General features: G+C 52.6%; 4 protein-coding genes across 4 annotated transcripts; 1 reads left to right on the forward strand and 3 right to left on the reverse strand.

Moving 5' to 3' along the window:
- Positions 1-613: 613 nt before the first annotated feature.
- On the reverse strand, positions 614-1735 carry CONPUDRAFT_158703 (carbohydrate esterase family 16 protein; the record flags this gene model as incomplete). The annotated part of the gene is made up of 4 exons (XM_007775729.1): positions 614-719; positions 772-955; positions 1012-1192; positions 1244-1735. 4 exons carry the CDS (start codon positions 1733-1735, stop codon positions 614-616), a joined length of 963 nt encoding a protein of 320 aa, XP_007773919.1.
- A 2499-nt stretch (positions 1736-4234) lies between these two features.
- On the reverse strand, positions 4235-5964 carry CONPUDRAFT_85151 (uncharacterized protein). The gene is made up of 5 exons (XM_007775730.1): positions 5559-5964; positions 5310-5485; positions 5188-5256; positions 4959-5126; positions 4235-4874 (listed from the first exon to the last, which is right to left on the reverse strand). The coding sequence occupies exons 1-5, from the start codon at positions 5756-5758 to the stop codon at positions 4573-4575; spliced, it is 915 nt and encodes a 304-aa protein (XP_007773920.1). The 5' UTR covers positions 5759-5964; the 3' UTR covers positions 4235-4572.
- A 1959-nt stretch (positions 5965-7923) lies between these two features.
- CONPUDRAFT_111742 (alpha beta-hydrolase) lies at positions 7924-9823 on the reverse strand. Its single transcript, XM_007775731.1, has 9 exons — positions 9683-9823; positions 9575-9611; positions 9447-9518; positions 9219-9379; positions 9035-9162; positions 8865-8970; positions 8748-8813; positions 8257-8677; positions 7924-8160 (listed from the first exon to the last, which is right to left on the reverse strand). The coding sequence occupies exons 1-9, from the start codon at positions 9719-9721 to the stop codon at positions 8069-8071; spliced, it is 1122 nt and encodes a 373-aa protein (XP_007773921.1). The 5' UTR covers positions 9722-9823; the 3' UTR covers positions 7924-8068.
- A 1234-nt stretch (positions 9824-11057) lies between these two features.
- Positions 11058-12367, forward strand: CONPUDRAFT_85153 (uncharacterized protein). Its single transcript, XM_007775732.1, has 2 exons — positions 11058-12064; positions 12126-12367. The coding sequence occupies exon 1, from the start codon at positions 11131-11133 to the stop codon at positions 12046-12048; it is 918 nt and encodes a 305-aa protein (XP_007773922.1). The 5' UTR covers positions 11058-11130; the 3' UTR covers positions 12049-12064; positions 12126-12367.
- Positions 12368-13012: the final 645 nt, after the last annotated feature.

Raw genomic sequence — 13012 nt, forward strand, 5'->3', positions numbered from 1 at the left:
TATATCTGGCTAGCAGAAGCAAAGAATAGCACCTGTCCACGCGCTTACACGGCCGAGACGCGTGCAACGGAGAAATGTGACGCGGAGTTCAGGCACTACTTGGTGAGACGCGCCGCGCGTGCCGCGCGCGTGACCCCAGGTGAGGTCTCATGGGGACGGGAGTATTCAATGCACTAAGACACCGATCAGTCCAAGGTCAAGGGGAGAATTCACGCGTTCTCAAGCATATCCGACGTCAGTCACTTTGTGCTAGAGTCATCGATTTGAACGTCAGAAGGTTGATCTCTACCTCAAGAGAACAGCAAGGAGATGAAAGGCCATGGCGTCGAATATCGAGCCCAGATCAAGTTTACCCGATTTCAGGATCTGGTATGAAGGATCCAAAAACCGATCGTGTCAGTTGCTTCGCACGGACTCGGAAGACCTTGAATTAACATGGTCACGAGAGCATATGAGGCTTCTATCAGGCCCCGGTGAAGAAGATGAGAAGAAACTACCTATCTTCGAGAAATGGTTCGATAGTCCGTGTCCAGAATCCCAAAATCGAAATCTACGTCACGGCTTGTCCGATGTATTTCGCATGGAATGAACGTCTATGCAAAGAAGCGAACAATTATGACAACCATGTGGCCCACTGGCTCTGTCCTCCCTGAATGACGGCCGTGATCTCCTTCGCGAGGTTTCGGTCGCTCTGTTGGGACGGGTGCAACTCATCGTACCTATGGGTGTGATCAGATACATCAAGGAACTACGTCATCGCGGAACACTTACCACAAGAAGCTGTCAGCATCGCTCCCGGTAGCGATAGTGCAGTCGCCAGTATCGGCAGTGCTCTGGTTCAGTGCATAAACGCACGAGTGTACACAGCCGGTGACGTTCAGTGACGCCGTGCCATTCAGGTAGTTCTGTGGATTGTAATACATATCCGTGAACAGCGCGTTGGTGTCAAACGACGCTAATGAACACCATGCTTTCAGATAACCTTCGGGGTCAGGGAATCGACCCACTCACCAACGTGAGCGTCAGGCATCTGGGTAACCGTTTCCCGCAGCATGTAGTCGGTCATCATGTTACCAGCCATGACGATTTCCTTCATGAAGACGTTCCATTCCGTCGTGTTCCGCTGCTCTGTCCAATAGACATTCGGATAAGAGTAGTTGGAATATAGGATGGTCTTGTCAAGTGTCAACATCTGCGTTTTGAACGGGTTAAGCATAAATCGATGGCAACACACATCACTCACGTTGTTGAATATGAAGTTCCTGGCCCCGCTATCATACAGCTGCTTCACAACACTCACAGCACACTGCCGAACTTGCACGAGCGAGACGTCGGGATTGGGCGGTCCGGAGATCAACTGACCAACGCCGACATCGTTCGTCCCGATCCACACGACATACATCGTCTCCTCCGGGTCAAGGTATGGGATTGTCCCGTTCGCGAGGGAGCCGAAGTAATGCGGTAGCTGCCACTCCTCGATTGGCGGGAAATCGCGAGGTGTCAGCGCGTTGGAGCACGTCGCGCCGTCTCGTGCGAGCCCGTACAGGTTGACATGCGCGTAGTCGGCGACCCATGTCGGCCACGCGTAGCCACCGTCAGCAGCGGGGTAGATGGACGAGTCAGAGTAAGAGTCGCCGAAGGTGATCAGGTTCTTGATCTGGCCGGGTGCTACGCCTACTGCGAGAGCTGGAACAATCGCGAGGGCTATATGGATGAATGCAGCGAGGAAAGCCATGTTTGTGACGAGTGAAAGTTAGGATGAAGACTACGAGATGAAGCGTCCTACCGCACGCCTAGGGTCGTGGTGAAGACAGATCGCGTATGTTCCTCCAACGGAATAGTCTCAGCCTTATATTCGTCAGGCACGGTTCAGATTGCATTTACCCCAAAACAACACGGGGAGGATGCGCTCCGCAGGTAGGCATGACGCCAAGAACCATGGGCAGTTGTAGGGACGCGTCCCGCGTCCTGATCGCATGATCTTCGGTAATTAGGTCATGGGGATGGAAGGGTTCATGTGTACGTACCAACTGGTACGGAATTAGCCAGCCAGAATGCAGCACGGCGTACGCGCCTAGAACTCTCGTACTTGTCCGCCAAAGCTCTGGGATATGGAAGGGCAGCGTGTTGATTGTCAGCCGTCCTACCTTCGGTGTCACTGGATGCTTTGAATCGGAGGAACAAAGGCAGACGCTGCCTATCACGACACACACCGTGTAGAGCGTTGACAAATTTAGAGTCTGGGGTAAAGGGATTGCAGCGCCCTCGGCCCGCATAATCCCTTCAGGCCGCAGTATGCGTTAGTAATATGGGAAAGCGACGTCCACTTCTATCACGGCTTGGTCAAGAAGATGGGAAGAGTTTGCTTATCTTTGCCTGCGTGAGATCGGATACGCTCACCTTCGCTCGTAAATCGGCCTGTCCTGCGTGGGGTGAGAGTCACCTCCGACACGAGGACGGAATAACTATGCCAGAATCCTTAGGCTCATCATAAAACATGGCGGTCAGATGGCGTATTCAACCAATCAACAAGGCATACGTCAAGTGCCCGTGTAACTGAATCAAACGACCCTATATTCGTGAGTCCGTGATGGAGATTAGTATATGCGCATTGTTCATCTCTGGAATGATAGGGCGCTTTGGATGGACGAGATGCGAAATTAAAGACTCACGATTAGTCCAAATACTATCCAACACCATAGTCCAATACCGTCTATCCGTGCCCATGCCACGTGAGAACTAAGAGTTCACCCATAAGATCCTATTGGATGGTTATCTACTTAATCAGCGCCCTCGAGATCGAGTCCAATACCGAGCGCTCATGAGAGATTCTCGATTGGCGCCAACTTTGTTCCCGGTACTGTAATGCCGTGTGTCGCGTCATCTTAGCGAAGAGGTGTTACCACCTTCACAGCCTCGAAGCTCATCAGGTATAACGGACTATGGTCTAAAGCGCAAGTCAAAGGGGTAGAGATATCAAACTCGGGAGGGTTGGGAGGTCGTCCAAAGAGGATGAGACGACGCGTTGCCCTGAGGAGCCGCGTTATCCGTTGCTGACTAACATAACCATAACTGTTGCGAAGACCCCTAACTCTCAGCTACATGGCTCTGCTCACCCGTGCGCCTACGTCGGGCCAGCGTTACTTATCCTATTACCAGTATTGCCCACTACTGAGGCAAATACCCCGCTGAGGAAACCAGAGATTGACTCACCAGGCAATATGCTGCTTCATATTTATACAGCGTCCAGATACTCCTCTGGATCCATCCAAAACACCATTGTTTGGGAAGCCAAAGTTCGTGTCCGTTTGCCAACAAGACAAGTTAGACAGGTTAACTTCGGCACACACAGCAGCGGAATTGAACATATCACTTACTTTCTTCTGAGCCTCTCTGAGAATGTGGTTTGCAGTTGTATCTCTGCTATTGTTGGATGTTTTATGCAGCCGACCTGTGATAAGTATTATGCCAGTGTTGGTTGGGACAATCGGTAGAGTGATTAGCTTGATAGGAGAGTTATCTGAGCACTACTACCTCGCTGTATTGAGGGTTTGTGTAGGCTTGTGGTATAATAGAGGATGTTTTATCGGTGGAGAGTGCTGGGTTTGGGGCATTCGTCCATTGACCATGCTGCATTAATATTCGCACCTTCATACCCTGATATATACAGTATCAACAGTGCCATTGACATGAATGTTCTGGAAACGATGAAGTCATCTTTCCGAGTAATTTAGCCACTTTACAAGCAACGTTGTTCCAAGTAAAGATACAAGACTGCGCTCTGCACCGCGGGTATACGCAAATGGCTATCGGTGTTATGACCGAGCTTTGGAATCTCCACCTTGACTCGGAGCCTCGTCCAAAATCAAACTCTAAGGAGGCGCAGAGGAGCTAAAAAGCTAGTAGATGAACCACAAGTAGATGTCCGTTAATGTTTCAGAACACCATGTATTTGTTTATTGTGTGGACGTCTTGAACGTGAGTGGACGCTATATCTAGAGTTTGGTAATTAGCGCAGGGTGATTCGTTCCATTTGGCCAATCGTCGCCGCAGTTGTGATATCAACACAAATATGCCCATGTTCCTTTGCACTGTGGATTGCGGACTGTGCATTTCCTGGGCGTTATGCATGTGGTCCAGCAATGGACATCTCAAGTTCGAGAGTTCTTGGCATCCTTGATACTTACAGAGGGCGTTGCGGACGTCAACCCAAAGTGTTAGTGGATTCATCATAGCGGAGTTCATGGCTTCATATATGTACACGGGGCCATCCAACTCTAAACTCAACAGGCAGGACGAACGTCGAAAGTAATCCACATCACATCTGAAGCAGTACATTGCAACACAGGTCATGTACGTACACAGCGGACATTAACAAACACTCTCAAAGCCCTGACGTATGTGGAAAAAGCGAAAGCGAGCAGCAGGCCGAGTCAGAGCACTGTCATAGTGACAGCAGCAGCGGAAAAGCAAAGATAGCGATGCGTAGGAAAACGGTGTCCGTGGCATGACCGGTCGTAAAGTTGGCAGTAACACAGTCAATCAACCGAGAAAAAGAACACACAAACGCAATCACACCGCCGAGGAGGCCCCAGCCGTACTACTAGCCGGGTTCGACTCCTTGCGGTCCCTTTCCCTTTCCTGCATCTCGAGACTGATGGGCACCTCCGCCAGCTCGACCTCCTGCCACTCGTCGATCTCCTCGTGCGTGGGGCCGTCACCGGCGGAGGACAGTCCGCGGCCGCGGGAGAGATGGCGCCGGAGCATGGTGATTCCGCGTACGATGACGAAGACGATGATCGTTCCCGCGCCGATGCCGATGATGTAGGCTGCGAGAAGACCGTGCGAGGACCTTGGGTCGAGGAAGGCGTAGGCTGACGAGATGGACCGCGAGGAAAGGTGGAGGAAGGGGATGGATAAGGAAACATTGACGGATGAGGTGAAGGGGATGGACGTACTGTAGTACCCAGTATTGGCGTAGTTGATGTACGCGACGGGAAGGTACAGCGCAATGCATATAAACACTGGTATCACATTGATCCACGCACTTGGGCCTGCATTCGTTAAAAGAATCTCGAAGAGGGCGAAGCCGGTGTTCATTGCGTGTACGGAGACTGCGGACCATCCTAGACAGATATCATGAGAAAATTGAGTGATGACTCGTGAAGCGGGTCTTAACGGACTTACGGCTATAGAGCGTAGCAAAGGTACTGCTATCTGAGAGCAACCCCCAGAAGACTATGGTTACAATGAAAGCTAGGGAGGGCGATTCGATGGTTGAAGCAGATGAAGTAGCGTTGGTCACTTACGAAACGTGGTAATCGTAGACCAGAGGATGAGGTGCAATACCTGCAGAACCCTAGGCCACCTCTGGAGTGGATACATCTTCTTCCCAGTCAACGCATATGCGAGAGTCTGAACACTCGACGCCCAGAAGTATGAGCAAATGCCGGTATACGTCAGATCCGTGAAGTACGGAAAGAAGCTGGTGATGAGGACAATCAAATCTTGATGTCAGCACCTCTCTTCATTACCGACATACACTATCGAGAACTCACTACGTAGCGCTGCCATTAACGGCGACAGTATAGTGCAGCACATAAGAAACGGTAACGAGCGTGTAGATGGCGAAGAGCAGACGCAGGACGCCAAGGACGATGGACGGGAGCACCGGGGAGGTGACGAGCCTGTGCTCGGGGTCAAAGGGATCGCCGACACCGAACGTGCGGTAGGAGAGCCACGACGACAGCGGCTGCATTGAGGCCACTGGCACGAGCGTGTCGCGTGGATTCGGGGGCGGTCGGTCTGCCGAATCGCACACGTCAAGCCTTCAAGTCGGTGAGGGACTCGAAAGCGAAAGGAAGAGAAAAAAGAGCGGGTGCTCTCGACAGGAAGCGACGGCCAGGACTTTGACGACGAGGGCTCGCGAGGAAGCCCAATATGGGTTTCCCCGTCAGTTGTCGCTCAAAGGCGGGTGGGAAAGATGGTTCGGCAACGAGGAGTGCGCGCGGTGGTCTGCGGTGGTGCCCTGGGGCCTGGGGCGCATGGTTTCCGCGCATGGTTTCCACGCACGCCGCACATCTTCGCGACCATTGGCAAAAAAAATTCAGACTCGTCTACTTGTCAGCTCTTTGGCATTTTGGAAGCCGTAACCAGAATCCAGATGCAACGTTATTAATATGAATTTCCTGTTGAGCCTTTTGTGTCGTAGCTTTGGACAGTGCGTTTCAAAAGATGCCTACGTACGGTACAAACTTCATAGCTTTTAAACATCCAGTCATAAAGTCAATTGTAACTTGTCGACATTACTTTTCGCGGGAGCTGAAGTATGACGTGTCGAAATGAGTCAATCATGAGCAATATCAAGGTCTGTAAAACTTCCGCTAAATCTACATACAGCACTACAGGCTGACAAGAATCGAATATACAAGCACGCCAGCTTTGAGATCTATCTTAGTCCAGAACATTACTTATATCTATACTACATATAGTGACTACGTAAAGCATCTCTAAATGTTCTAACAACACGACTAAACCACTATCACAAATGGCTCCAACAAAACGATCTTGAACCCTGAAAACCCCTTTCTCATTGGCGTGGAGACTTTGGTATCAACAAACTGACGGATAACCTTGCCCACGGCTTGGGGTGGTTTGCTGATACATTTCTCAGAGAGGACGTTTACGGATTTTGACTCTTCTGCGAGTTTGGAATCGCCGCAGTAATCCATACCGACGAGCTTAAAGTTCGCCGTATGTTCGTCCCGAGCCATGCGTAAAGGCTCCTCGTGAACAGGACCAGCCGCCCACTGTGCGGTCGAGCCTTGTTTTACACCCGATTCGCTTGGCAAAGTAGATGCCCTACTTTCAGCACAAGTCGACTTCGAGTCCTGCGAGCGACAGCTGGATGTGCTGTTCCGTCTGGGTCTTTGCGTAATAAAAGATTGTCAGAATGCATTCTCAGTCATAGGACGAATAATCTCACTTATTGTCGCTGTTACTCCTCTGAGCCTGCAGAGAGTTAGATGACGTTTTCTTAGGCAACGCGTTTTTGCACGCTTGACACCCGCACGGGTGTTTCGCAGACCTTCAGAACGCTCGCTTAGCGTGTATCCAAGTTCAAAGCTAAACAAACACACTTGTTGGCAGCATCAGCCTTCTTAGCCGACTTGCGGTCCGAAGGTGTTTTGCTTGTTTGCCGATTCTTTACAAGTTATAAGTTTAGTTCAAATTTCCGCATTATCTGAAGAAGATGTTACTCACTTGTGGGTAACCCATGTCTTGAAAAGTTCATGAGATATTTGCGCTCGACCAAACCAGACTTCACCCCAGTGCTTTTAAGACGATTCTGCGAATAACGGGTATCATCCAGTCAATGGACTTGCGGACAGACACCAGACCATCGATTCTCCCGAGAAAGACAAGGAGCACGGTAACTTCATCTTGCTATCCATCCGCCACTTGACCTTCCAATTTGACAAAGACATCTAACGGACGCATTCAAAAGATGCTTCGACCACCATCCATGGCGTTCGCGGACACTGCCAAGAATAGCAATGAAACTTGCGGACAGTGTGTTTGTCCACTTCTCATGGGCGCTTATGTCGGGTCGGCAGAAGCTGGAAAATGGACAGGTGTGAAGTGTCCGCATAAGGGCACGTGGTGGCGCATTCCAATAGAGGTGCGTATGATGGCGGATGGGTGGACAGAAGGCGGACGGACGGACGGACATGGTGATAGTGATGGCGGATGGGCCCAACTAGTGGTACGGTCCGGCGTATACAGCAAATGCACAGCATATCGCTCGAAGATGTGGACGGGTGCCCCTAGTGGACACATTTCATAAGGGATGCATGGGGTGGCGTTCACGTGTAGTTCCATCTCCCATGAGGGAAAGCTTATGTCTTAAACGCGTTCGGAGCTGCGACGATGATAGAAACCATTAATGCACAGGAAGAATGATGATACAATAGCGATAAACAGACGATAAGAACCGAAACATATAGCCGTTCCGCGAAGCAAATGTCCACATCCAGCCCGTCCACAATCCATAGCATCCAGCCACCTTCTAAAGCCGCGACGCGTGCTCGTGCGCCTGCCCCACGGCTGCTACAAACTCGGATACCGTAGCCCAGTACCCAGGCTGGACACACGTGTCGTCTATAAAAAGCAGATACCGAACCTGGTTAGCTATCATTCATGCGGACACCTCCCATGAAAGGAAAGAAAAGAGGCGGACGGGATGATGAAACGTACTGTGGAACCCAGCCTCGTACTCGATGAACTTGCTCAGTCCCGAGCCTATCTCCCCTGTACCCGTGCCCGATCGGCTCTCTTCCTCCTTCTTCGTGTCCGTGCTCGCACCTTCCTCTTTCGTACCTTCACCTAGTTTGTCGCCGTCCACGGTAGTCTCACCGATATGATCCTGCTCTGCGCGTTTCGTGCCCTGGCGCCTACATACAATCTCCCATAGCTCCTGCATATGCACGTGTGGTACGACCTCGTCTTTGACGCCCGAGAGCATGAGAATGGGTGTGCTCCGCGGTATGAGCGGCACCTTGGATGCCGAGTCCCACTTCTGGTGGCACAGGAACGATAGAGGCGCGAGTAGGGGCAGGGTAGACGGGATGAGGCGGGGAAGGTTCGTGAATGTGTTTTCAAGGATGAGAGCAGTTATCTGTAAAGGGATAGTGTCAGGATAGGCGGAGAGTCGTGGGAGTGACGAAGTGGAGAGGACGAGGGCGTACCTTGGAGGGGTTCTTAGATGCCAGATGGATGGCGACTGCGCCGCCGATGGATTGACCGTATAGAATCTAAGGGGGCCATAAGCCTCAATGAGATGAAGCTCGCTAGGGGTGCCTCACAATCGGGGTTTTGGACAGGTAAGGGTGCGAGAGAACGTAGTCGAGCGCCGTCTGCGCATCGATGCAAAGACCGAGTTCCGAGGGTGAACCGTCCGAGTGACCATACCTGTGCACGCCAGGGGTAGTCGCATGATTATATGAGAGGAGCGAAAAAGAAAAGCACGACGCACCCGCGATACGAAAGCATCAGGACGTTACACCTCATCCGCACATGAAATACCTTCGCGAGCGGTATCCGGTGCCCGTGGTTCCCGCCGTTTCCGTGGAACATCATCACCGTCGGTCGGGTGGAAGCAAACTTGTGCAAACGTCATTGAACGTCTGGACACCCTCGACTAGAGAAGGAAGACGTACCTCTTCGTCTGTCTGGTTGATTGGATGCGGCACATCCACTGCATGCGAGTTGTTCAGGTTCTTCTTCTGCGGGAGTAGGTACGACCGCAACGTGACGCCGTCGCTTGTTACCAGGTCAAGGTCTTCGTACTGTAGTCCGTAGTCTGTCGGTACTGGAACGTCTGCAAATGGGGTTGCGTCATGTAAGTCGCAGGTTGCGGAGCATGAGGAGGATGGGTTATAACGCACCAAGACGAGCACCAGGGGGGAAGGCGGAAGGATAGATGAGGTAGTTCTGGCCATAATACAAGAGGCCACAACCTACAGGACACTAAAGTTAGCAAACACCTTGGAGAGGCAAAGGGAGCGAGCCTGACCTATGGTGCCCAGGCCGGCGGCAGTCGCTGCAGTTCCCTATCCCGAACATGACTGTCGGTGAAATCATGCACGGACTGATAAACGAAAGCCACGAGATGGCGACGCACCTTGGCGAATGTTCCAAGAGACGGGAGGAACTTGGACATGACGACGATGATAAAGCTGAAGCTTGGTGTAGCCTTACCGACGAACGGCCTTTTGGGGCCCCCGGTTGTCCAAGGCGACGGATACGGCAAAGGTGTTTGCACGTGTTGTCCAACACCTTCTAACTCTATTCTCGCCCTTTTTCACGTGTTTTCGGCATGCAAACCCTTTGCTTTTCTAATTTACTGTTGTGATCCAGGTTTTCTGGCCTGAATGTTTAGAGAACGTACATGGAATGCACCCAAGCACGCCTTTTCTTCTTCTTAGTTGGATACTCACCTTTTCCCACTCGTTTTCCCACTGTACTTCGCTGTGGGCATTAGCTAGGACAACCCTAATATGGCGAAACCTTATCGCAAACGGCCGAAAACCACGATGAACCAAAGCCAGCTCCTTTAGCGCGAGGATGTTAGTGGGTGCCGACGCATACACACACCAGAAAGCCACTCAAAAACACAGCACTTACAAATCCACCTGCATCACTATACTTCCGCTGTCTATCAAGAGCTATCAAGTCATCCTCGGCGCGGTCATCGTGGAGCACGCAACGTCGACGTGCCGAAGCCTCGGAATGTGCGCGCGCCGGCCATGCTGTCCGCCCCGAATGATCTCCGTGGACAAGTTCGTGGCTGATTTTGGTTGTGGGATAAGTGAGCGATTCCATTGGTGGGATCCACCTGGATCCGCTCGGCGTTTCCATGGCCTCTATTAGCTGGTGCTGACGTCCTCGTCCTGGGTCCAGCACCTTGAAGGTCCTCGAAGGTCTTCACAAAGCCCCCTCGCGTCAGCCTTATCGCGAATTGTGAGCAATCTTCGCTATCATCAGCTATCATCTCGGACGAACGTTTCATGACGACGAAGATGGCATCCCTGCATCCGGCATCTGGGAATCAAACTACAATTAAACTTTTGACAGCCCCGCGCATCAACAGAGTTCACATGCTCATGACGCGCAAGATACAGAAATGGTGAGATGAACTGAGGTTATTTCCTCCGTGCTGAACATTGGCTCAGTGCCGGTGCCGAGTACCTAAGCTTTGACCTTCAGCGGACGCGAGCGCTATGTTGGATAACGCAGGTCGAGCGCTTGTGAGCCGTGTCGCCTGTCATGATCAGTTTACGGAGGATCTCCCGCACAATGCCCCACTCCGTGGTAATTTTACGTCTCCATATGGTGATGCTTTCACTGCCGAAGCTCAAATCATTCCGTCGCCACATGGCTCATACAACATCCGAGATGGCGAGAGATGACACGGCAAACGGGAGGCGATTTGTATAAAGATTCACGCTCCACCGCTTCCGCTTTTCTTCACCGACTTTCATCAACTCCTTCGTTCCCAAACGCCAACGCGTCCCTTCCACAACCACCCCTCCCTCGTCATACCAGACACCCCCCACAATCATTTTCAAAATGCGCTCTTTCATCACCCTTGCCATCCTCTACGCCGGCTTCGTCGCCGCCCTTCCCGTCCCCCAGCTCGGTCAGGTTACCGACGTCGCTTCCCAGGTTGAGCAGGAAGTCGACGAGCTCGTCGCCGGCCTTGGCCTCGGCCTCCGTGCCGACCCCGTCTCCGCCGCTGCCTCTGAGGTCGAGCAGACCCTCAGCGGTCTCACCAGCAAGCTCAACCTCCCCGGTGCCTCCGAGGTCACCAGCGTCGTCAGCGCCACAGAGGGCGAGGTCGAGAGCGCCCTCAAGCAGCTCGGCCTCCGCTCCGACGCCGTCACTGACGCGTTCACCGAGATCGACCAGACCATCAACGGTCTCGGTTCCCAGCTCGGCCTCCCCAACGACCCCGCTGTCGGCCAGGTCATCTCCGAGATTGAAAGCACCGTCGAGGGCGCCGCCGGCAAACTCAACGTCCGTGACGCCGTCTCCGACGCCTTCACCGAGGTCGACCAGACCATCAACGGCCTTGCCTCCCAGCTCGGTCTCCCCAATGACCCCGCTGTCGGCCAGGTCATCTCCGAGGTCGAGAGCACCGTTGAGGGCCTCACCTCCAAGCTCAACGTCCGTGACGGCAGCGTCGTGACTGACCTCATCAACGACGTCAACGAGACCGTCGACGGCCTCACCAAGCAGCTCGGCCTCGACATCCCCGATAACAACGAGGTTGGCAAGGTCCTCTCCGAGGTTGAGGGTGCCGTTGAGGGCGCTGCCAGCTCCCTTGGTCTCCGTGCTGACCCCGTCTCGGCCGCCGTCACTGAGGTCAACTCGACCCTTGACGGCCTTACTTCCAAGCTCAACATCCCCGACAACAACGAAGTCGGCCAGGTCATCTCTGAGGTCGAGAGCACCGTCGAGGGCGCTGCCAAGCAGCTCGGTCTCTAAGCGCTTCCTCCCCTTGGTGAGTCGCCGTCGCCTACCAAACCATGCTCTGAACCCCAGACTGACGAAGCATCTCACAGCTCTCCCTTCATATCCCACCCTCCCTTCCCCCTCATTCACCCGCTGGTCGCCGAGATATACCCTGGATATGAAACGACCACATGACATAGACGACGGTACTGTACATGGTCCGCGCTAGGATTTGTTGTAGTCGCATCATCGATATATCAGCGTATTTGCTTTCGTCCGCATTCATTCATATTATTATTGCACCGCATCGTCTATCTGTAGCAATTTGAGTCGACGCGTAACGAGGGTCGCTTATCGTTCGTACATCACAGTTCAATCATAATTGTGGAATATTTCAAGCGGTATGAGCGGGGCGAACGGTTTCGAAGTGCGGGTTATGGCCGTCAATTGAGGCTCACAAGCCCGACTGGTTTACAAATCACAAGTGACCGATAACAAATACTGAAAACCTTACTGGCTGCATGAGCGACTTTTTCTACCAAAACATATCATCTGCCTGTATCTCTTTCGTGAATGCAAGAAATCAATCTGCTACTGATACCACCTCGACATCACAACAACCGGACCTATTAAGGTTGCCGTACAGCCCCCTCTACGCCCTCCTAGTTAGGATCCATTTATCCTCGACCCACTCACTGCCGGTAATTCTTTCAATAACTTCTTTTTAACTTAGCCCTTCTTCTTCAGGTCTCTAAGTCCCCTGGATGAGTCATCCGCTTCCCGGCCCGTTATTTCCTAGGGCCACGTCATCCCTCGGTAAGTGTTCCCGGCCTCGTTCTCCCGAGTTCCCTTCCGATCCCTTCCGCTCGCTCCCGCCCGCTTAGCCCCGTCCCTCCCGTGTTTCTTTTCCCACCCTCCTTTCTTTTCCCCCCCATCTCTCCTCCCCCTCGTCCCGCTCCCCTCTTGTCGCCGCCGTTCCCGACGGCCCAGCGTCCAC

The sequence above is a fragment of the Coniophora puteana genome (genome assembly GCF_000271625.1).
Source record: "Coniophora puteana RWD-64-598 SS2 unplaced genomic scaffold CONPUscaffold_15, whole genome shotgun sequence".
Taxonomy (NCBI): Eukaryota; Fungi; Basidiomycota; class Agaricomycetes; order Boletales; family Coniophoraceae; genus Coniophora; species Coniophora puteana.